This window comes from Rana temporaria, chromosome 1 (genome assembly GCF_905171775.1).
Source record: "Rana temporaria chromosome 1, aRanTem1.1, whole genome shotgun sequence".
Taxonomy (NCBI): Eukaryota; Metazoa; Chordata; class Amphibia; order Anura; family Ranidae; genus Rana; species Rana temporaria.
The window spans coordinates 368136369-368162367 of NC_053489.1; the positions used below are offsets into that span (position 1 = coordinate 368136369).

General features: G+C 42.3%; 1 protein-coding gene across 3 annotated transcripts in view; it reads right to left on the reverse strand.

Annotated features, from left to right (window-relative positions):
- The window catches only part of TJP3 (tight junction protein 3), a 432362-nt gene that overhangs the window by 234610 nt on the left and 171753 nt on the right, over positions 1 to 25999 (reverse strand). For all 3 annotated transcript variants that reach the window (XM_040322292.1, XM_040322285.1, XM_040322278.1), the window contains exon 7: positions 12141 to 12309. In XM_040322292.1, coding sequence (XP_040178226.1) covers positions 12141 to 12309 — 169 coding nt within the window. The remainder of the gene's footprint in view (positions 1 to 12140; positions 12310 to 25999) is intronic.

The window sequence follows — 25999 nt, forward strand, 5'->3', positions numbered from 1 at the left end:
TCACACTGCCATATGCGAACTGCTGGAAACTGTCATACAATGGTAATGTCACCCCCATTTCAGCTCGCATATCGCACTGCGAACTGACATTTAGGACATTAAATCGGATCGCATGGGTGTGAAGGCACACCCCACTATAGGCCACAGGAAGGCCTGTCATGCCCTGGCCATGGGACTGGACTTACTTTCAACCTCTGTGACCAAAAAGGCCCTCTGCTGGACCAAACAAATACTATAAATTGCCCAGATAAACCTGGCCTATGTTAGTCAGGAACCTTAACTCTATGGGGAAACATAGGCCAGTTTGGCTGCGAATTACCTGCAGGAGGCCACACCTCCAACCCCAGAAGATCACATCCACCTCTGCAGACTTTTTAATCAAAGCTTTATGCCAAGCCTGACCCATTTGCCCTCTACTGTGCAGAAGCATTCTTTCGTGACCTGAAACTTCCCCTGCTATCCGATGACACGCGTGATACTCTTAATGCCAACATCACTAAAGCTGAGGTCCTTCAGGCTATCGAGTCCTTATAGCCTTCCGCGGTCCCCGGCCCAGATGGATTCTCTGACCTTTATTACAAGAAGTTCTCTGAGCTCTCGGCTGCCTATTTAACCAATTACTTTAATGTCTTGAAACAGGGGTCTCTTCTATTCCCGGATGCGCTCAGGGCGCACATTTTCATGATCCTTAAAACATTCCCCCCCCCCCCCCCGGAACCGCAATTCTACCGTCCTATCCCCCTCTTAAATGAGGAACTGAAGATTTCGGGGAAGATCTTAAAGTGACGGTAAAGTCTTGTTTTTTTCCTTTAAAAATAACAAACAAACATATACTTACCTGCTTCTATTGCAATGGATTTGCACAGAGCAACCTCAATCCTCCTCTCAGGTCTCTCTTCTGTGCTCCTGGCCCCTCAGTCCTGTTGAATGCCCCTACAGCAAGCAGATTGCTATGGGGCACCCAAGCAGAGTCAGAGCTCCCTGTGTCCATTCAGACACGGACCCCCGACCCGGTTTTTAATTAAGACTTGTACCTTGTAGCGTATAGCATGTCATGTCATCTGTGCCCAGTCCTGCCATGAAGAGTTAATTCAGCTCTGAGCAATTCTCTTATCTTTTTTCAGTAAGATAAAAACTGATACACAGAGAAATAGGTGTCAGTTTCTACCCCCTTTGCTGTGACTGACAGGCAATTTCCTTATCTCATGCACGAGGGTGAGAGAGGCAGTCTTGTTCTCCACACCAGTCATGTGGTGACTTTCCTGGATGTTCGTGATGATGGGGCATAATCTACGAGACCAGCAGAAGAACGGTGCAAGACATACACAGGAGAAAATGTATGTTGCAGCTCCCAAGATGTCAACAGAAAGAAGACACACAGACAAATGATAGAGGTGGACAGGGAGTCTGACTTCATGCCTCTGCCCACCGAGCTCCAGACAAGAGACCCACCCAAAGAATCTGGAGTCTTGCGGGGCTAGTAACAGACAAAGGGGACCTGGTTACTCGCTTACAGGCCCACTTTCCCTGCCAATGGGCATCCTCCCATATTAATTACCTTGGTATTCAGCTGACCCCTTTCTATTCTTTTTTATTTACCATCTATTACAATTTATTTACCAAAATGTTATATCACTATTGTACCCTTCCGGTGCGGGTTCCGTCTTTTTCTACGTCTGCTCCAAAACAGAATTTTGCGGTTGATCTGGGCTAACAAACGTCCTAGCATCTCCAGAGCGACCCTTTTGATGCATAGACTACAGGGGGTCTGAGGGATCCGAAACCTCTCTAAATACTCTCTAAATACTATCTAGTTGTCCAGATTGCCCAATTAACTCTGCCTCATGCCTCGGTAGATGTTCTCCTGTGACTGCTCCGGGAACTGCCTAACTGCACCCACATCACCATGCCATCCCTCCTCTGGCTCCCTCAATCTTCGCCCAGCGTTACAGAGTCTGCTTATGCATCATAGCCTACAAGTTTGGGATTCCGTGCGGTACTCTGGCAGCCTCAGGTTACCCTTTTCTACTCCTGCTTCCTATCACCAATAACCCTCTGTTCGCCCCAGGCTAAAAACACCCCACAGACATTCTCCTGGTGGATTGCTAATGGTATAGTCCAACACTTAACAGTCAGATGGTTCCCCTTGTGGGCTTTGCTGCGAGAGTCCCGTGACATCCCAGAGATGGAATTCTGCCACTACCTCCAACTTCAGTATTGGCTCACCTTGCTACATAGAACCAACATTGACCTATTCCAAAAAACTGCATTTGAACACGTTTGCCACAACTCTCAAGGATCCCCGGGTCTCATCTCAGCCCTCTATGCATCCCTGAATAACTGTACCTCCTCCACTCTTCTCACCTATGTAGCTCAGTGGGAATGAGACTTGGCAATGGAGAGACAGACTGGAGCGGGGCCTGGTCCTCTGTGGCAAAATGCTCATTCAATACAGCCACCTTGGAGGCGGCATAGAAGGTGCTTTTACTTTGGTATTGGGTCCCTACCCACATTGCCCATGCCAAGCCATCCTCCAGTGACCGCCGTTTCCGGGGGCTCTGGCCATCTGGGTGATGTAGTACATATAATTGTATGGTGGACATGCCCTAGACTAATTATTGTATGGCTTCCCATTTACTTTGTTCCACCTTCCAATACAAAAAGAAGCCAAGTTTGCCTTACTGCATTGTCAAATTCCAGGCCTATTTGTCCATCAGCGGAAGCTCGTTTCTTGCCTATTTTTGTCAGCCAAAAGAACAATTGCCCAAGCCTGGAAAAAACAGCTGAATCGTAGCAGACAACTAAGTGGTAACGTAAAACACTGCAATTTTGGGAATGTATTAACATTCCATTCACGGACGACCAAACAGCTGTGACTAATGGTGCCTAACCTTCACTTTCAAAAGTGACATACAGTGTATGCTCCAATCCTGCATTATTCATATAGCGCTGCTTCCTAATATTAATCAATTGATCTGCTTATGCATGACTACTGATTCTTCAAGCTGACTAAATCCTAGATCTTAATATTTATTAATGGATTCACTGGAACTTTGTCCTATTTGCTTGACTAACACTACTAACTTGTTTTGCCGCATGATTGCACCTTAATTGAATAACTATCTAAGCATCAGCACACCAGGACCATTGCCATCTTTATGGACCTTTTTTGAGTACTCATATGATTCCTTTCTCCTTGTTATTTCGTTTTTGAACAAATTCAAGAAATACCAGGTCCTGCAGAAAGTTTACCACTGCTCGCTCTACCTCCTTCCCTCACCCCTCCCTTCCTATCCCCCCACTTGAACTGTGTTCAGCCAGTTTATCAGTCAACACCCATTGGCTTTATGCAGAGGGGATCATCAGGGATAGAATCTTCTCCCAGATGCTTTTATTACCCCAATTTTACTGCCACCAATTAACTAAATTGTATTCGTGTTGATAAACTCACTGGCTGAACACACACACGTCCGGACCATGCTGTCACTTTATGTCTTTTTTGTTAGTCCTGTCTGATTTTGTACATGGTAATCACTTGCTCACTCAAGATTACCTTAGTCCTCATATAGTTCATCAACTGCTGTACTTTTTTATACCTTACTTTTGATACTATTAATAAATACTTTTGTATCATGGTAACTTCTGATCATTAATTGTTGCTCACAGTAACCCCTTTAGGCCCCTCTGTCAGCCGAATTCCCCAATTTCCCCCTTCCCTCCCTCTTTTTTAGTCTCCCCCTGCCAGCTTGGGCCACGGATGGTCCCGATGCTCTTGAGCACTTTCCTTCCCCCTTTCTCTCGACCTCCAACCCTCTGGTCCTACTTTTGTTTCCCTTAGCTTTCCTTGGCTCCCTGTCAGGTGCACATTCTTACTTTCTTTATCTCCACCTTTCTGATTAATTTTTCCTCTCCTCTCAGATCTGTATAGGCTGTATATGGCACTACTGTACGGGTATTGGCGGGGCCGAGGGATGACCCATTGGTTTGGGGAATCTTCTTAGGACCCCTTTGCCCAGACGGCCTTATGAAACAGGCCTATTTTCTGCTGCTGTGTTAGTTCTCGTTTTCTCCGGTAGGTTTACATTGCCTATTTTTGGCGGTTTTTGTTAACTAACTTGTGTGATAACTGTCAATGCTAGCCCCTGCGTGGGCCTAACTAAAGCATGTTAGCTACTTGTTAATTAGTGAAACAGAAACAAAGTACTAAACAGTATTATCTAAACCATATATGATGCATTTTTTTTAGAAAAAGTTCAAAGCAGAAGCCATCAAGGACACACAAAAAAAATGTGACGGCTATGCAGAGCCCAATATAGTAGACAAGCGTAGTAAATTGCATTCTGAAGGCACATAGGAAAATATATAAAAAAGTACCAGTAGTCATGGGCACTAGCTGCCAACCCAAAGAAGAGAAAATAACCACAGTACAGATTTACACACACACACACACACACACACACACACACACACACATCCCATTGCTCTCCATCCTGGCCTCAATGGTACACACAGATCACAAGGATGACAGAGATCCACCATCCAAGATATCCAACAAGGGCTGCCAGATTTTGGCAAGTTTTTTTGGGGACAGGTATGACCACTATATTACACGTTTGTACAGAGGTAACGCTTTATTTATAATGCGATAGACATGTTGTACGATAGGTGGAGTAAGGTTATATGACAGATCTTTAGTTAGCACTTAACCATTGATTTTATTATACGAGCCTTTAATCAAACAAACACTCTCAATTTGTTTATCTAAAACAGCCACTTTAAATTTCATGTTTATTCCATCTTGCTACACCCTTTTTCCTCCAGCAGCCTCCCTGTCCCCCCTGAGCCTGTATCCAAGCCCAACATCACATCAAATACACCCCACCCGCTTAGGAGGTGACCCGGACAGTGTCATATAGTGAAACACTTGCTGAGAAACGCCCCTGTCCCCATATTCATGTATAGTGGCCATCTTGCTGCTCCTGAGCTGGGGCTGCTCAGTTCCTTGCGTGCCAGGATTGCTGTCTCCTGGGAACTGCTCATCTTTCAGACTGCCTCTCACAATCCTCACCTATAATCCCCCTCACTGCTGTGGGTAGCACTGCTGACCGCAACTCAGTCAGAAGCAGCCATCTTGCTACACCTTGCATGCTCACAATTCATAGATCCCTATGCAAATGATCTTTACCCTGACAGGGTCCCGTGGCCTCCTCTTTTGGTGTCTTACAGCCCCACAGTTGGTGTTTTTAACCTGGGACATTGGTAACAGGATGATCTAAAGGACACATTCATCACTAAGTGGGGGCGCGATGCAGTTCACCATTGATTATTAACCGCTTAATCACCGCCCTATACACGAAAGACGTCTACAAGGTGGTTCCTTAACTCTGGGAGGACGTCCTCCCAGAATCGGGCGCGCACACGAGAATGTCGGTGACCGCCGGGTCCTCTGGACACGGCGCATCACGGTAAATCGCTGCCGATGGCGGCGGTTTACCACGTGATCGCTCCGTCCAATGACATGTGATGACGCCGGTTCCTCCCTCCCCTCTCTGTACCAAATGGTACAGTGTGAGAGGAGAGGGGAGAGAGCGGATGCAGCACGAGTGCTGTGGGCTGGATCTGTGACAAATGCAGTCACAGATCCAGCAATCCGTACATGCTCAGCTATCCCTGCCCATACTGTGCAATACTCTGCAATACTCTGCAATACCCTGTGCAATACCCTGTGCAATACCCCGTGCAATATCCCACAATACCCTGCAACGTCGCCTATGGGGATTTTCAAGTAGGGAAGTTTGTCGCCATTCCACGAGCGTGTGCAATTTTGAAGGGTGACATGTTGGGTATCTATTTACTCGACGTAACTTCATCTTTCACATTATGCAAAAGAATGAAGAAAAAATACAAAAAATTTTCTAAATTTTATAACAGAAACAAAGAAAAATTTATTTCATTTGGGTACAATGTTGTATGACTAAGTAATTGTCATTCAAATTGTGAGAGCACCGAAAGCTGAAAATTGGTCTGGTTATCAAGTGGTTAAGCACCTCATCGATTCAGCAAGGATTTAACTCTCAACGTAAGAAATAATCTCCTTATTTCGTTTTTTCTTTTACATACATCTCTATAATCCATACCGGTGCATGCCGTCGGGCAAGAAGGCATATAATCGCTGTGCACATCAGCACTCTCTTATCACGTATTCACTGCACAATAAAGAACTGAAAAAAATGGCCCATAAAGGCTCTGGCTCCTCGCCTGTACAGTCCTATACACCCACCAGTGACCCCCTGCAGAATTCTGCTTCCACACAAAATAAAAGTGAGCTCTATTCTCAGATCACAAAAGCAGATCTGGACTCCAGCTTACCCAAGATTTACAAGAAACTTGTAGACAGGATACAGTGTGAACATCAAAAAACAACAAACACACTCACACAGGAAAAAAGAACATCCCTGGGAGGTCGCACGGACGTTTTGGAAACCAAACATGATGAGCTATCTCTAGCACATAATGACCTTAGGAAAGATTTTGAACTTTTAGCTGAAAACTACACACATTTACAATTGCAAGTGGAGGATTTGGACAATCGAAACCGAAGGAACAACCTAAGGATTCATGGAATTCCAGAGTCAGTCATCGAACTGATGCCAGCAGTTTCTAAACTGTTTCACAATCTCCTTCCTGATGTACCTTCATCCTCATGTGCATGTTCACAGGGCCTTATGCCCTAAACCACCTACAGATAAACCTCCACGTGATATTCTATGCATGAAAGATTTCATCACAAATGAAAACATATTAAGAGCATCTAGAAATATGCATAACATTGAATTGGAGGGCACAAAAATTCAAATATTTCCAGATATTTCTCAAGCTACCCTAGAAAGGAGACGTAATATGAAGGAGATAACAGCAGTTCTCCAGTCAGCCCATATCAGGTACCACTGGGGTTTTCCTTTTAAATTAACAGTGCCACACAACGGCACCACCTACACTGTCTATAATGTCTCAGAAGGCAAGGATCTACTTATGAAATTGGGCCTTTTGGACCCAGGGGTAGCCGCAAGACCTACTACTACTCCTCACACTTCACCTATCTGGTCTACACCAGCTACACGTCGTGATCAGAGAAGATGGTGACAACCATTCAGGAATGTAGAAGCTTGAGAATGATCACATAGAGACACTGTTTCTATAGATAAAAATGTTCCCTGATTTTTGTCTCAGACTTTTCCCTGGATTTTTTGTTTCTGCGCTCTTTTTTCATGTTTTTGTGTTCATCTTTTTGCAACATTCAGGGAAAAGCTGTTACTGTTCTGAATATTTGATAGTTTGATTGACTGCGCAAACCTAACAGCCGATCTAACCTTTGATGATTTGTTTGATTTGCTACAGCATGCACTTAAATTTTTGTTTATAGAATCCTCGCTGAGGCTGTTCTGCTCCGCCTCTGCTAGTTTGTACCCCCTACTCACAAGGGACTCAAAAAGCATGGTTCTTCTAGTGACAGCCCCTCTGCGACTGATCCTGCTTTCCATTATTTTAATGGTGGAGGTTCCATTTGTGAGTATTGGACAATATTGTCCACATCAATATTTTCTTCGGTCAGATAGTGCTTCTCACTTTGACCCCCTAGTTTTATAGAATATTTTTCATAGTTATAGTAAAATATTCTATTTTTACAAAATAGTGAAAAGGTCGAACAAAAAGTTTTCATTATACTTAATGCATTATGTTGGAGCAGTGTTGTGTAGAACAAATCCATTCTTTTATATGAGTTCATCACTGCCTCGGTTCTATAGTTCAGGTACCCCATTCTCCATTGCTCACATGTATGGGCACAATACATTAATTGATATAGAAAGGTCAACAAGAAATTTTTCAGGTTTGTTTTTGATATATATCTCGATACAGTTTATATGTGGAGACATAGATGATGGAATGATTGTCACTAGATTTTCCCCTCTCTCAGGTAATTCTTCATTATTATTGTCAATGATTTTTATCATATTACTATTGCAATGCCGCCTTTGCTATGTGATTTTCCCTGGTCCCTATGACCTGGTGCCGCTACCTTATAACCAACATCGTTTCTTAATAGTCTTAAGGTGATATCCCACAATGTCCAGGGTTTTAACTCCCCTCACAAGATAAAGAAAGCTTTTCGCCACTACAAAAGTTTGGGTGCTGATATAATCTTGATGCAAAAAACTCATTTTGCAACAGACAATCACCCTACATTTTTTGACAAAAGTTACAGCCAATTTTATTGCACTACTTACAACTCAAAATCTAGAGGTGCGGCTATATTTGTTAGGAACTCTGATTTTTGAGGTTCAGAATGTCTTTAGGGACCCAGATAGTCATTATTTGATTCTGAAAGGTACAATTGGAGGACGCTCTGTCACTGTTGCCCAATCTAGCTTTTTCAACACATTTTTGGATACCTTTTCAATTATCACTCCACTCATCTAATAGTGGGTGGTGACTTTAATTTAGCTGCTCATTCAGCTTTAGGACAGGAGCAGAGTGGTCCCATCCTCCAAAGCTTTCCCTAAATCTTTGAACAGAACACTTTACAACCACCAATTAGTAGACACCTGGAGATCCCACAACATTGGTATCAAATCTTACACATTCTACTCTCACCCGCATAACAGCTTTGCCCGTCTTGATTATATCTTCTGCACCCCAATCCTACTTGCCAACTCCTCTAATGCAGATATCCACATATGTCCCTGGTCTGATCACCACATAGTTTCCTTTAACACCTCTCACATAGGTCTAGCTAATACAACACACTCATGGCGAATGAACGATTCCTTACTCACAGACCCATCAAGCAATCAACAAATTCTTTCTCACCTTGAACAATACTTTCCACACAATGTAACACCAAACTTGTCACCTGCAACTATATGGATGGCACATAAAGCGGTTATGAGAGGTCATCTGATCAATATTGCCTCTAGTAAAAATAAATCCAAACTTGCAGATATTAGATCCCTTACGAAGGAACTGGACCGCTTATATAATAGAAACAGCCAAAACCCATCTAATGACCTCCTTAAACAAATCCAAGAGAAAACGCACTACCTTAGACACTTTATTAACATCGGACACCGAAAAGGCTCTCAGATGGTCAAAGGCCAGATTCTTAACAGCAACTCTTATTCCACCATGTTCGCCAGAAAAATAAATGAATCTACGAAACCACCACACACACTTACAAATTAAGGAACGCATCTGAAAATATAGTGTCCCATCCCAAAGAAGTCATGAAACTGTCCCCCGATTTCTATGAAAATCTTCTTTCATCACCACAATCTTTGCCTAAACAGTCCTCCTTAGACTGACTTAATGGCATTACATTGCCCACTCTTACTAGGGAACAAATTCAATCCCTCAATGCCCCTTGTACAGATATGGAAGTTAACAGAATTATTGGAACATTAAAGACATCCACATCTTATTATAAAAAATTTGCCCCCACCATTACTCCACACCTTACTAAATTATATAATAACATCCTGCAGGGCGGCCATTTGCCATCTGAGATGCTTTTGGCTAACATGTCACCACTTCCCAAACCAAATAAAGACCACTCCACCCCCCAAAACTATCACCCAATATCAGTTATTGACAATGACCTAAAAATATTTGGCAGTATATTGGCAGACAGATGATCGGCTGTTATCCCCCCTTTAGTGGACCCTGATCAAACAAGCTTCATTCCAAACAGACAAATAACAGACAATATACGACTGGCTGCAAATATTATTCAAGACTCCAACATACACTCAAAATCCACACTACTACTTAATCTTGACATACACAAAGCTTTTGTCAGCGTGAGCTGGTCATATGTTAACACTTTACTCCCCAAATATGGCATCATTAATGAATTCCTGCATGGCTTTAAAGCCCTCTATCACAATCCGCAAACACGTATCAAACTCCCAGGCAATAACTCTGACTTTTTCCCCCTAACTAAAAGGCACAAGACAGGGATGCCCCTCTCCCCTCTACTTTTCGCCCTTGCAATGGAGCCCCTTGCATGTGCTATCAGAAATAATTCAGACATTAAAGGATATTTGAAGGGATCAAAAGAATACAAGCTGAGTCTTTATGCAGATGATGTTCTCCTGTTTATAACTAACCCTCTCATCTCTCTACCTAATCTAACTAAAACCCTCGACATCTTCCACGACCTGACAGGTCTGGGTGTAAATCTTAATGCTCAGCTTTACCAATCAAAATTCCTCCAGCCCTAATATCTCTACTTAAAGACAAATTCCCATTCAATTGGCATGTGGATTCGTTCAGATACTTGGGTATCCAGATTAGACCCCTGTACAACACATTATATCAAGCAAACTACCCTCCCTTATTTAATAATATTAAAATTCTACTGAAACTCTGGTCATCATACCAGATTTTATTCTCGGGCAGAATAGTGGCCGTAAAGATGATGATTTTGCCCAAACTTATTTTTTTTTTTTAGAGCTCTTCCTCTTGTTCTGCCTAAGAAAACATTAGATACACTACAAAGAGACTAACAAATTAATTTGGCAGAACAAGAAATGCAGATTTGGGTACTCCCTTATGTTTAGGCCTCAATTAAAAGGAGACCTCGGCATCCCAAACATATGGCTCCATTACTTATCGGCCAGATTCACCCAATTAGCCCAATGGTATGCTACCTCATCTAAAATCCCTTGGATCCGGTTCGAAGAAGATTCTATCCTACCTTACAATCTACAAAGACTTATCTGGTCCAAAACCATCCCACCACAAAAAATTTGACCTTTAAAACTTATCGTCACCCACACTCTCCAACTATGGAACAGACAAGCCCCAAAATTCAAGCTGTCTTCCGACACTCCCCCCCGGCATCTTTTCTAGGTGATCCTCGTTTTTCCCCTCCAAATAATGCCCAAGATCAAAACTTACTAAAAGTTGGGAAGTCACGTAACCCAACGCATTTAAAATCGCTCTCATATATGAACTAATTTCTCACTCACTCTCAGCCTACAAACGAAATACGATCTTTCTCCTAATGAATTAGAGTACTATACAAAAATAAAACTATTCTTTCAGAAATATTAATCACTTACACTCCACCCCCCTTACACACAATTTGAACAAGTTTGTATCTCCTCCCCTTCGTGATAGGGGTTTGATTTCCAAAATATACAAAAGCTTGAACGAGACAAACATGCCCGAGAAGTCACATCCCATGTTACAATGGGAATCGGACTTAAATACCTCTTTTACTCTCGAAAAATGGGATGCCATTTTTATTCATTTCCATAGATGTACCAAAACAACTTCAATCAGAGAACCAGCTATTAAATTGCTCTATAGGTGGTATCTTACCCCAGCTAAACTTAATACATTTTATCCCTCACTATCTCCACTCTGCTTCAGGGGCTGTCCCTCCCAGGGAACACTATTGCATACTTTTTGGGATTGTCCACATCTAAAGAGCACTTGGCACAAGGCCAGTATTGTTATAGATAAAATCTCCGGAAAAAATATCCCTCTCACACCCCAGATATGTCTTCTGTTCTCCCCTATACAAGATATCCCTACATCCAGCGCAAGGCTTATCCATACATTTCTCAGCTCCGTTCATTGGGCCATAGCCTTTAATTGGCGCTCCACGACGGTACCTTGGCCACAAATTCTCAACCGCATGACGAACATCAAACTTTCCGAGAGAATTCACCATACATTATATGATTTTATGCCCCTCTTTCAAAAAAAAAATGGACTGTCTGGGACACCACCTTTCTGGTTTAGAATACATTTTTGCCAACTATAACCTTCCTTTTTTTCCTGTACAATGTTCACAGTTAAATATTTTTGTATGCATACTTGTACCTACATTGTAATTTTTACATACTTTGACCTTTTACAGAATAAAAAATGTCATGTTTATTCCATTGTAGGGTTGATTTACTAAACCTGGAGAGTTCAAAATGTTGCAGCTGTGCATGGTAGCCAATCAGCTTCTTACTTCAGCTTGTTCAATTAAGCCTTTAAAAAAAGAACTGAAGTGGGTTGGTTTCTATGCGGAGCTGCACCAGTTTTTGCAAATCAACCTTTATAATTTATATATAGCCATCACTTACCGTCCTGAATGGAGTTCCTGTCCTCACTATCGCTGTCATTTACTTCAGGAATGTTAACCAGAAACTGCCGATTATCCCTCAAAACAGTAAGTGTAAGTTTGCCTTTTGACTTCTCAATAAGCCGGCGAGTATCAGCCAAGGACATATTTTCACTTGCAATTCCATTAATCTATAAAATAAGAGTTTTGTATTTTAGAACCGACCAAACATTACAGTAATTCATATTCTTCCTGCCTTGCCATGGAATAGTATCCATGCACAGAGGTGGCTGCAAGCCTATTATTGCATCTATCAAAGTTCTCTACTAATCCATAGATGGCATCTGTAAAGTTTGTCTATGACTTATGAATATAGAAGAAAAATAGAAAGGTTGTCTTACCTGTAAAATACTGTATCTTAAAGTACAAAACTGGCCAAAGGACATGTATTCCTAGGCAATGGGTTATATGCAGCTGCCTTTAGGTGATTGAATTCCTACCGCTCTGCAAGGCTGTGTTTTTGATTTTTCTTTTAGCAAGCAATAAGTAGCGACCTGTGGCCTTTACTTTACTCCAAGGAGTTTTACAGGCAAGTCAATATTTCTACTATCTTAATCCTACAGTACAGGGCACAGAACTTATTCATAGACCATGGGATGTACCCAAGCAGTAAACTGTAGGGTACGTGGGCAAACAGAACTGCCAACCGGCCCACAAGAAAAGAAGTCAAAGAACCCAATTTTTTTTCATAAATTAGATGACAGCTTTAACCACTTGCCGACCAACCGCCGCAGTTATACGGCAGCAGGTCGGCTCCCCTGCGTGAGTTTACGTATATATACGTCACGCGCGTGAACTACGATCAGATTCGTTTTAGAACTGATCAATCCCCAGGCTCAGGCCAATGAAATATGGCTTGGACCTGGTGATCACTCCTGGCCAATGGTTTTCTTCCCCTGTCTCTAACTGCAAACATTGAGAGGGGAAGTGATGTGCTCTCCCCCGTGTTGGTCTTTTTGTTCCAGACCGAGAGGAGAGAACATCTAAAACATGAGTTGCACAACACTACACTGACAACAGGTCACGTAGGCACACAATTCACCCCCTGATCACCCCCCCAATTAACTCTTTCACTGCCTGTCACTGTGTCACCCAGTACAGTAATCAGATTTTTTTTTTATCGCTGTACTAGTGTCATTAGTGACTAAAATAAGTGTTAGGGGAATTAGTCTAAGGCCCCAATAGGTCTAGGGACCCCCCTAACGCCCCCCAATAAAGGTTTAACCCCTTGGTTACCCCCTGTCACCAGTGATCACAGTATAAGTGTCACGGGTGATGCAGTTTAGCTAGTTTATTTTTTATAGCGTCAAGGCACCCGCCATATTTTTCCCAATAAAGGTTTAACCCCCTGATCGCCCGGCAGGTAATCAAAGTTTGGTTTTAGCGCCAGATAGGGTCTGCGTCTCCCCAGGCAGCGTCAGATTAGTGCCAGTAGAGCCAACACCCATGCACGCACCATACGCCTCCCTTAGTGTTATAGTATCTGAACGGATCGATACCTGATCTGATCAGATCTATACTAGCGTCCCCTGCAGTTTAGGGTTCCCAAAAACGCATTGTTAGCGGGATCAGCCCAGATACCTGCTAGCACCTGCGTTTAGCCCCTTCGCCCAGCCCAGCCCACCCAAGTGCAGTATCGATCGATCACTGTCACAAAACACAAAAACACATAACTGCAGCATTCGCAGAGTCAGGCCTGATCTCTGCTATCGCAAACAGTTTCTTGGTAGCGTTTTACTCAGTCGCTGACAGTCAGGTGCTTTTTTACCTTTGAATCTTGCTAGTGTACCCCTAAATTTAGAGCCCAAAATGGCAAATCGAAGGTACACTAGTGAAGAGGCCTACACGTTTCTGAGCCTGACAGATAGTGAGGAGGAGGTCACGCATCTGTCAGATTCTGTCTCAGAGTATGATCCTGTAGACGACAGCGGCTCCCTGACAAATAGCTTTAACGACAGAGTTGTGGTCCCTGCTAGGGTCAGGCGTACCAGACCCCGATCTTCTGCTGTCGCTGAGGTGCAAGAACCGCAGGAAGACTTGAGGAGAAGTCGCACACCAAAGAAACCTTAAAAAATGTGGTTAAAGGAAAAAAGGCACTACAAAGCACAGCAAGCAGTGGGGTATATAGCTGACACGTTTCGCACTAGAGTTCAGTGCTTAGACATAGCTAAAAACAAAATGAAATACATTCCAAATATATACACCCATCTAAAAAACATTGTATGATCCGCCCTGCCTGTGATTGGTCATCACTAATTGTGATGAGGACAATCACCTGCAGGAGTGGACCAAATGAATGAAATAACACACATTTATGTAATATAAGTGTGAAACTAACGAAAAAGTGTCAATTATGACACAGATCGGTGATGAATAAAACATTATTATATATGCATGTATATTCAAATTCGCCCCGTGAAGCCTCGTAACAAAGCCGAACTGTATGACATGCGTGTACGTGACCATAGTGAAAATAAGTCTGGAAGTGAGGGTGTGAATCTATATGAAGAAACGTACGTGTGATAAACGCAGAAATGATGTGATGCGAATAAGAAAGAATAGAGGAACAATGGAAAAAAAATATATATCATTTATAAATAAAGCCCAGGGGTGTAGATATGACAATAATGATAATGTGTATGAGTAGATATTCATAAGGGGGCTCAAGTGGTAAATAAGTGAAAAGAAGATATTCTAAATATAAATCCATGGTTCATTTATTTATTTATTTATTTACTAGAAAAAGTGAAGTCACAGAGTAAAGACCGTAAAGTGACAATATGTGTGTGTATAAGTACATGTAGGTAGCTAATATGTACGTATATAAATGTAAAAAAAGAGAAGGAATGAACAATGAAAAAAATTGAGATGTGCGCATGTGTGGAGGCTAGCATGTCGGGCTAGAGCTCTGCTCTGTGAGGGAGAAAAGCTGCATATCTCAGGACGCCAGTCAAATCAAAAGTGATAAAATTCGTGAACTCATTTGCCTAAGAGGTGAGGGGGAACTTTTATGAAGAAAATGGTGCTGAGGGGTGCCCGAAACAAGTCAAAAACGAACCCCAATAGCGGCAGCCAGCAGACTAAAATTACAGCAAAAAAGGCCCCAGCCCCCTCAGCTTTTTTCTCTTTCCCTGAAGAGAATACGAGTATGGCAAAGCAGATGAAACCCACTATCTCCCTGGGAGATTTGAAGTCTGACGGCGAAGATAATGACATTTCTCAAGCAGCACTTCAAGACACAGCTGTCCCCTCAGGATTATTAAAGCCATTTGAGAAAGTGATGAAGTCATGTGACATGACGCCACGCGTAGGGACAGGAAGTACCAGACCTCACACACTCTGAAGGGAGAGATATGAGCTCGCTGCTCGTTTTGTTTAGATATTTCGGACATTTTAAATGAGTTTTTTATATGTTTTTATATTAAATACTTTTTGAAGCGGAGCTGTACTATGTGCCTTCTTCTCTCTTTGCCCATCTATACCTGCTGAGCATTTAGTGCCAGTATCCATGGACGTTTAGGTGGAGGCCAAAGAGAGAGGATTAGCATACAATCAAGATCACAGACTGGGTCGCACGAACTCGCTGTTCGTAGGAGATAGGCCCACTGCTCACGGCCTCCATGTGAGTGCATGTGCATGTGATTGATCATTTTTTAGACCCTTGCTTTCAGTATTACGCCATATCTTCCTCTTTTTCTTGTTTCTTCCAATATGGTCATTTAATGTGCAGACTACATCTAGCCCTCATCCTGCTGGATCTTTGAGTACACCTTGAGTGGTATCCAGGCTATCCGTGCTATGGCCTTGAGGTGAGCATTCTATACCACTAGAGGTGTGCCCACCGAAGCTTGTTCTTCTCTGAAATATTGGATTTCCTGGTTTCTCATCACTTATTACTCACAGCTATCAAGGACTGCACCTTTAAATATATGTTTTTTGGATGCAAGACTTTTATTTGCACTTAATTTCACTGGATTTGTACCCTTTATTATGTGTTGGGATATCTTACCTTTGGTCCTTAGTACCAATCCTGGACATTTATTTTGACAACTGTGTTTATTTACTTCCATGTTTATTTTATTTCCTTATAAGGATTTTGCTGCATAGTGTTAACTTTTTCCAGATCACTCACCTTCACAGTTCAGATTGCACACTGCTTGTAGAGTTCACCCCGCCCAATTGGTGGGACTTATTGATCACTGTTTTGTTTTGCTTTTTTGTTTATTGTTTGTTGTTGTTCGCCCTATCCCTCCATACCCACACAGCGCAGTTATCACTCATTTCATTTCAATTTGAGAAAATGCTGCATAAAGCCTTAAAGCACACCTCAGAACAAATCACCGCTAACCTCACAAAGGAGATTAGAGAATTGGGACACCGGACAGAAACATTGAAAATGAAAGTTGAAGAAATTGAAGTTTTCACCCAAGAATGTCTGACTGAACTGGACTCACTTAAAGAGGAAAATATAACACTACAAAATTGGTTGGAGGATTATGAAAACCGCGCCAGAAGGTCCAATTTAAGATTCAGAGGTATTCCTGAATCAGTCTTAGACCTCCAAGCCACCATACTAGCCTTATGTCAGGAATTACAGAACAAAGGAGCAGATATTGGAAGCAGACAGAGAAAAGAACAAGGATATAACTATCAGATATTTGCAGATATCTCCCAGCTAACTATATCCAAGAGGCGGGCAATGAAACCTCTCTTATTGGAACTCCAACACCACAAGATTAAATATCAATGGGGATTCCCCTTTTCCCTGCGCTTCACCTACCAAGGAACCAAAATTACTTGCAGAACACCAGACCAACTTCAACAAGCCTTACTTGACCTCAAGCTAATTGAAGGAGCAGCCACAGCAACCACCTCACGCAGAAGATCAGCGTCTGCTTCTTCCCACAACAATTTACCTCAGCATGGGATGAATAATGGTACCCACCATTCACATAAACGAGGCAGATTCACATCCCAACCCAGGACCAAGAAGATACAATGGACTGACTGACCATCACAAAAGTTTCCTCATTTTTCTTTTTTGCTTCAACAACACTTTTAGGGAAAGGAAAATACAACTCATGTAAAGACTTTTTTCCCCAAAAGGAAATAAGAGTTACACTTAATTTCCACTCTTCAACATTTTTTTTGTTTATACTTTCTTTTTCTCTCAATTTAAATATTTTTTTTATGAAATACCTGAAGACCTGATTGTATATTTTAAACACACAGAGTAATATTACTATCTTATCTACTACTTGTGTGTAAATTCAGGGTAGTGTATAAACCACTTATATTAATTTAGCCAGTTTGTTAATGTACTTGTGCTTTGCACCCATTTTGCTTCACAAATACTTTAAGGTTATTTGTTTACAAGTGAAGCATAGTTATTAACACACCTTAAACAAAGATAAGGAAAAGTTACATTCTTTGTTTGTTTGTTAAACATTCTGGCTATTATAGTCACAATGCTTAATGTTACAATAGGGGAAATTTCAATATTATTTTAAACCTTGAATAACCCCACATTTTATTGTGGGAATAGTTTAAAAATAACCAGTATTACCCCAGTAGTTTAGTCGTTATTGCACCCCCCCAATTTCACTTTCATGTATGGGAAATCAAATATAACTTATTCACGGTTTTGTTATTTTTGGTTAGGGTGAAAAATTTGCACCCTAAGGGGTGCGCATATCACATTTAGTAAGCGGTTCTCCAGTGCACGGAAAAAACATGTGCGCCTCACTAGGATCTCCTCGGATCCCCATAATATTATGTGGGGATTCGACGAGGGCCCCTTTCCCCCTGATAGGGGACTTTAATCCTTATCACAGGTAAACCTCAAGTACTTTATCTGCTTAATTGTATTCAGATATTCTTTTATCTGTATTGTCTCTCATTTTCTTTTTAAGGATGATTATTTTGGATCCCCCTTTTCTTCTTTTTCTCCTTTGTCTGCACGGACTGGGCCGAGAAGCCACTTCACAATGAATAATGGTAAGATTAGCTTAATGGTTAGGCCATCATGGCTCCATTGAATGTATTGACTCTTAATGTACAAGGTCTAAATGTACCTCAGAAACGAACAAAAGCATTTAGATCGTTTCAGGCTAAGAAAGCTCACATTGTTTGCAAGAAACGCACTTCACCACAAACACAACTCCTAAATTTTATAATGCCTTTTATCCACAAGTGTATACATCATCTGCTACTACCAAGAACCCCAATAGCATTCCACCGAACTACGCCATTTGTACTGAAATCAGAAATCAAAGACCCAGAGGGTCGATACCTTATTCTAACGGGCTTTATCATGGACACCGCTATTACAGTGGTCTCTTATTATGCACCCAACCTTAATCCAGTACCCTTTTTGCCACATCTTTTCCAAATTATTAATACTCACAAAATGGGCTCCCTTTTTATATACAGTGATTCCAATCAGGTCCTCCTTCCATTTTTGGACAAAACCCCATATGCTCCTCCAAAATATCAAGCCAAGTGGTCTCTCTCTATCCTCCTATCCAAATATAATTTAGCGGATTCCTGAAGAGAATCTAGTACAACGAAACGTAATTATACCTATTTCTCTAACCTACATCAATCATTCAGTCGCATTGATCATATATTTTTAACAATTGGTATGATACCAGAAATACTCAACTCTAATATCAAACACATCCCGTGGTCTGATCACAATGCAGTGTTCACCACAGTAGCATCTGCTATACCCAAAAATCATGATCCAACTTGGTATCTCCCAGAGATATTGCTTAAGCATCCTACCTATTGCTTAGTGATTGAACAAGCCCTAAAAGAATATTTAAAGCACAATATGAGCCCAGAAATATCCCCACTCACGTTTTGGGAAGCGCACAAACCAGTATTTAGAAGAACATTCCAACGACAATTAGGGATCCTTAAAAGAGAGCGTAAACAAATGGCAAGACAATAAGAAACAGAATTTAACTTATCATTCATGGCCTTCCAAAATAATCATACTCCCACCGCCAAAAATCGTCTCGATAAAGCGCGTTTAGAGTATGATTTATTCCTTACTGATTCAGCAGACAAAGCATTAAATAGAACTAAACATACATTCTATAAGAACGCTAATAAACCAGGCACATATTTAGCAAGAGCACTGAACTCTATTAATAGAACCTTCAAGCCTATCAAACTTAAAATAGCAAACATTATTACTAGTAACCCACTCAAAATAGTACAGAAGTTCAGTTCACCTGAAAACACTTTATTCAGAGGCTAATACATTTAATGACACGGAAGCAGACTCCTTCTCACAAATTCAATTACCACAAATGGAGGAAACTCAAAAACCACAACTAGAAAAACTAATCACACATGACGTAGCAGCTGCCATTAAAGAACTCAAATTAAATAAATGGCCAGGACCTGATGGATTCTCAGCTCGAAATTATAAAACCTTCAAGGACCTCATCTCCCCAAGGATGGCAGAAGCATTTAATGACTTATTAAAACAAAATCGTTCTAATAAAATTATTGGAACGCTGATCCATCGAGACCAAGTTGGTTTTATGCCCATGCGACAAGCAGGCGACAATGTACGTAGGGCGAGCCTATTAGCACACATAGCAAAAAAGCGAGGAATTCCAGCGTGTTTTCTCTCTTTAGACATCAAACAAGCATTTGACTCCATTTCATGGTCATACCTAAAATACACATTACAAAAATGGGGTTTTGGCCCTAATTTTACAAAATGGATCATGGAACTCTACAATAATCCGAAAGCATATGTTAAGTATGCAGGGTATAAATCAGACCCTTTTAGCATTAAAAGAGGCACGCGACAGGGATGCCCACTATTCCCATTATTATTTGCCCTCCTTATTGAACCACTTGCGCAAAAAAGATCAGATCTGACCCCACTATTTTAGGCATAGAATTAGGAGGACACAAACACAAAATAAGCCTATTTGCGGACGATATCCTCCTATTTCTCTCACCACCAAGTGTCAGGCCCTAATCTCATCCCAATCCTGAATCATTTTGCAACATTTTCAGGCTTAGTAATCAATCCAAAAAAAATGTTTAGCGCTGAATATATCCCTTTCAAACATAGAACTGAGTGCCGCCAAAACAGGCCTCCCATTTGAATGGCCAGAAAAATGCATTCCTTATTTAGGGATACATCTTACTGCATCCATATCAGATTTATTCTCACATAACTATCCCGCAATTCTAAAACAAATATCAAATTTAACGTATTCGATCCGAGATAGAGGGATGCGGAGGACGTGACGTGAGTGAGGTGGGAGGTGCCGGACGGCTCCATGGCGGCAGGAGACACACGCCGCTCCAAGGCTCCGTCAGCACCGCTCGTGGCCCCGCTGTTTGCAGCGTGAGAGGCCGGGATCTGCGAGGAGCGAGCGGAAGCCTCATCCCTGCTCGGGTGCAGGCATACTCAGGGGGTCTTTACCTGAGAGGCGCCGGTGAATGGGCTCCCACTGGACACGCGCCGGAGGATCGGATGCTGCCGTGAGTTCAGCGCTGGGGGTCAGCAGTCGTGCTGGGTTTGTAGAGGTCCATCGGAGATGCGTCGCCAGGGTGCAGCCCAGGAGGAAAATCAAAGGGACTGGTGAGGCGCTCAGTAGAGCCGAGTCTGAGCAGGTCCCCCACCCCCCCCCGTGACCCCCCCTCCCGTTTTTTACAATACTGCTCTCTAGAAGTTCCTACATATGTACATCATAAGGCGCCCTCTGGTGTAAAATTGGAGAATAACTATCATACCATTGGATTTGAATTTTGTGTCTGCTGCATATGAAAGGATTATGAGAACAAAACGTAATCGAATACATAATTAAATATATAACTCATACTGGGACAAGGTGAAGTAATTGAAGGATAATCTGAGGGGAATGATATCTGGTCTAATTGAGCTCCCCACCTGTTGCAATATCTCTATACTATCTGCTCTGCCTGCTTGGCCTGGGACTTATGTTTGAGCTCTGGCCCCTGTCTCTACTGCCTGTACTGGCCTTTCTGAACCGCTCTGACGAGCCCGGGTGGGCCTGTGGAGTTCAACAGGAGGGAAACCTAGGGAGACCCTAACACAAAACTCCCCGTCCGTGACCTGCCTAAATTCCCCGGCATATAGCGGAACTAACGACAACCTAGAGGGCCTGGGCATTGAAGCGGTCAAAAATAAAAAATATATTATTTTCTCCGGACTGTACTGGTACAAAACGCATACGTGAATGTGAGAAGCTGGTAAAATCCCAGTTTCAATGATTGGGGAATAGGGGAAAGAATATTTAGACCCTTCCTGACACAAAGTGTCTACCTTGTTGGCCGGAACAATTAGGACGTACTGGGCGGATGCAACACAAGAGAAACTTCGGTAAATACACTGAAAGTTTTCACCCAATAAGAAGAAAAGCCGGTAGTCCAAGTAACTCTGCCCACAGCAGTAAACGTCTTCTCTCGTGTTGACCAGCCCTGTACCTCCTCTTTTCAGTTCGGGGCTCTCGCCTCCCTGTGACCCTCTCTATATTAAAATATCTATTCTCCCAGGGCATGAGAAGCAGTTAAGGGAAGATAGGAGCATCCATAGGTGAAGAAAATTCTGGGCCGAAAAGGGTGCTAATTACATAAAAAAAAAAAAAAAAAAAAAAAATTCCACTTTCAAACTGGGGAAGAGAATTCGACCCTCTAATAAAATGAATAGATCAACGAGGGGCGGTACCACAAAACCAACCAAGAATAACTCGGGGAATAGCTCCATACAGCAATATATGACGCAGGAAGGGAGCCTTAAAAGCCCAGGTCTCGCAAAAAAAACTGAAAAGAAGAAAACTGAAAAAAAAAAAGATGTAGGAACAGGTAGTGTGGAGAGCTCTAGAGGCGAAACGACACTAGAAAGCGAGCAAGAGCAAAATAATGCAGAGGAACTAGCCCAAGATACACACCCCCCCACAAAGGCAGAGATGAACGCAATGCTGTTGAGGATGGAAAATGTCATGGAAAATATTATAAGGACAGAAATTAACAAGGTAAGAATAGACCTTGGAGGGCTTCGTGAAAGAGTGGTAGAGACGGAAAAGAGAATAGAGGAGCAGGACCAGGAAATAAACTCCTTGAAAAAGCAAGTAAAGGCTCTGACTGAAAATCAGAGATTGGCGGCATATAGGATCGAGGACCAGGAGAACCGCAACAGGCGACAGAATCTTAGAATCAGGGGGTTGATAGAACAAAAGGATGAAGACCTTAGAAGCATTATGAATACAATCTTTAACCCTCTGCTGGAGAGATCAGTAGAAGATAAGCCCCTTAAGATTGAGAGATTGCACCGTGTGGGGAACCCCCAACAGATGGAAAGATACGGCCCAAGGGATGTGGTAGTGAGGTTCAGGAGTTACGTCGATAAAGCAGAAATATGTAGTAGGCTTAGGGGAAAATCCCCCCTGAGATATAGAGACACAGACTTACAAATATTCTCCGATCTGGCGAAAGAAACACTGGCAAGGAGGAGATGCTTGAAACCCCTCTTAGAGCTGATGCGGGCACAAAATATTAGGTACCAATGGGGATTCCCGGCGTGCCTCATAGGTATAAAGGGGGGCAAAACAGCACGACTTAGGTACCCGGAGGAACTGAATGTATTTTGCCTTAAAATGGATTTAACAATCCCTGAACTTCCTGATTGGGTTGATTAGATGGGCTCTGCCTAGCATGGAACTTTGAGAAGCGGGACGGTGAGGTGGGGGGAGGGGGTGGGGAGGGCGGAGCCAAGGGAGAGCCCCGAACACCACCACGAAAGAGGAGCCAAGGATGAAGGAGAGTAGTCTTCTACCAGCGGCTCCCAGGCCAAGAGCGGGCCAGGGTGGGGGTGGGGGGGAGGGGGGGTTGGGGCAAGGGGGAGGGGGGGAAGGGAGGGGGGGGAAATGGGAAATGGGGGAAGGGAGGGTAACGGGAGGGGGACCATCTGAACGACTCCACAGGAATTCTTCTCAAACTCAAAAAAAAAAAAAAAAAAAAAAAAAAAAAGAGAGATAAATGACAGATATTAAGTTCTTATCATATAATGTAAAAGGATTAAACTCCCATATTAAGAGACATAAAATTCTTGCCGAAATCACGCAGTATAAAGCAGACATAGTCTACCTACAAGAGACCCATATTACCTTAGAGTCTAATATAAAGTTATATTCATCTGATTATCCCGTCTGGTATTATGGAGACACAGTCTCATCGAGATCCCGGGGGGTCGCCATAGGATTTGCAAGGGGAGTTAGATGCACATTGGTTGACAGATTGAACGATCCGGAGGGGAGGTTCTTGTTCTTGAAAGTAAAACTAGGAGAGGAGGACTACACTCTGGCAAATGTGTATGCACCCAATGTGAATTCGGCTAAAAATATTAGTAAAATTCTCAGAAAATTAAAAGATTTCGAAGAGGGACATGTGGTGTTAATGGGGGACTTTAACTTTTGCATGTGCCCGAGCCTCGATAGTACGTCCCATGCTCAGGGGAATAACGGTGAGCACCTCAAGCTACTGAAAAAACAAATGATACAAAACCAAATGATGGATGTCTGGCGAATTCTCAACCCCAAGACACGAGACTATACGTTTTTTTCCCCTGTGCATGGGACGTACTCGAGGATCGACTACATCCTCGTAGACCATAGACTTTTGGAGAGGGTGGTCGAAGCAAGGTGCGAGATCTTAACGCTATCTGACCACGCCCCTATAACCATGAAAATAAGCACATCCATACAAAAATGCATTCCTCCTGAATGGAGATTGGATGAAAGTCTGTTGAGAGACGAGGAGGTGGTCGAGAGAGTACAGAAAGAATTGGAATGGTATTTTCAGGAGAATGACAAGGAGGGAATTACAGGAGCAACCCTGTGGGACGCCCACAAAGCGTATATAAGAGGGATTTTTATTGCTGAGGGGGCAAAGAAAAATAAAACAAGAATGAGTAAACTAAAAACATTAAAAGAGGAGATTTACAGGCTGGAACAGGAACATAAATTACAGGGCCAAAAGAGGGAAACACTCCGTAAGTTAACTATAACAAGGGATGAATACAAAGCCCTTGCCGAGCAAGAAACCAAGAATTTCATAGACAGGGTAGAGAGAGAAAGATATGTCTGGGGAAATAAACCTAGTAAAAACTTGGCCAGAATGGTAAGAAAAAAGAAAACCAGGAATTTTATCGAAAAAATCAGGAATGGGAATGGGGACTTAGAATATGCGACAAATAAAATAGCAGAATCCTTTAGAAGCTATTATGAAAAACTATACGACGTCCAACAGAAGATCAGGGACCCAGCCGAAAAAAAGGATAAGATCAGGGCAGTATTACAGCAAACTAATCTACCGAAGATAGAAGAGCATGAGATAGAAAGAATGGAGGAAAGTATAACTGAGCAGGAAATAAGGGAGGTCCTAAAAAATACTCCCAATGGGAAAAGTCCTGGACCAGACGGTTTCACGTCTGCCTACATACAAAGGTTTAGCACCATCTTAGTCCCTAGACTATGTCAATATTTCAATGGGTTGGGGCTAGACTATGAGATGAGTAGAGAGGCATTAACAGCTACGATCACTGTCATTAAAAAAGAAGGAAAGGACAATACGAATTGTTCAGGGTTCCGACCTATCTCACTCCTGAATGCAGATACCAAACTGTATGCAAAAATTCTGGCTGAACGAATGAAGGGGGTAATGACTGCCATTGTCCACCCGGACCAGGTCGGTTTCATACCTGGGAGGGAGGGAAAGGACAATGGAGTTAGGGCACTTCTTCTCATGGAGCAGATTAAAGAAAGAGAGACCCCCGGTCTATTCCTGTCAGTAGACGCTGAGAAAGCGTTTGACAGGGTAGACTGGGGGTTCCTGATACAAACACTAGAATTTATAGGAATAGGCCCAAGGATGATCAAATGGATCCAAACGCTCTATTTCCATCCATGTGCTAGGATCAAGATCAATGGATCTCTATCCGCACCCTTTGAGATGAGAAATGGAACCAGACAGGGCTGTCCCCTATCCCCCCTTCTTTTTGTCTTATCATTGGAACCCCTGCTTGCAATGGTTCGACAAAATCCAGAAATATATGGAATAGAAGTTGGAGAAGATGAGCACAAATTATCCGCCTTCGCAGACGACATTCTATTCTATATAAGTAGCCCAAGAGTCACCCTCCCGAACTTAATAGCTACCCTAAAACAATATGGTGAGGTGTCAAACTTCAAAATGAATACAGAAAAGACGGAGATCCTGAATATCAACATTCTTAAAGAAGAAGAACAATATCTGCGGAAGAAATATAATTTCAAATGGCAAAAAGAAATAAAATACTTGGGAATAAAACTGGCAAATACCATCAAGAAAATATATAGAATAAATTTTATCCCCCTACTTAACGAAATAAAAAGTGAAATTAAAAACATATATAATAGACCAATTTCGTGGTTCGGGAGGATAAATGTGGTAAAAATGGTTCTCATCCCAAAAATCCTATACAAGTTTCAAATGGCCCCAATTTACCTACCCCCGTCATACATCAAAATAATTAACTCCCTCATAATGAACTATATTTGGAATAATAAAAAACACAGGGTGTCTGCTCAAACCCTAAAACGGGCCAAGAAAAAGGGAGGCTTAGCTGTACCCGATATCAGATTGTATTATAACGCTTCGGTTCTCTCACGGGTTATAGAATGGGCTAAAGAGTCCCAGGACAAAAGATGGATAAATATTGAATGCACATTAGCGAGGGCACAGTTAGGGAGATTAATTTGGAATCCACCACAACACAGATTCTTACAC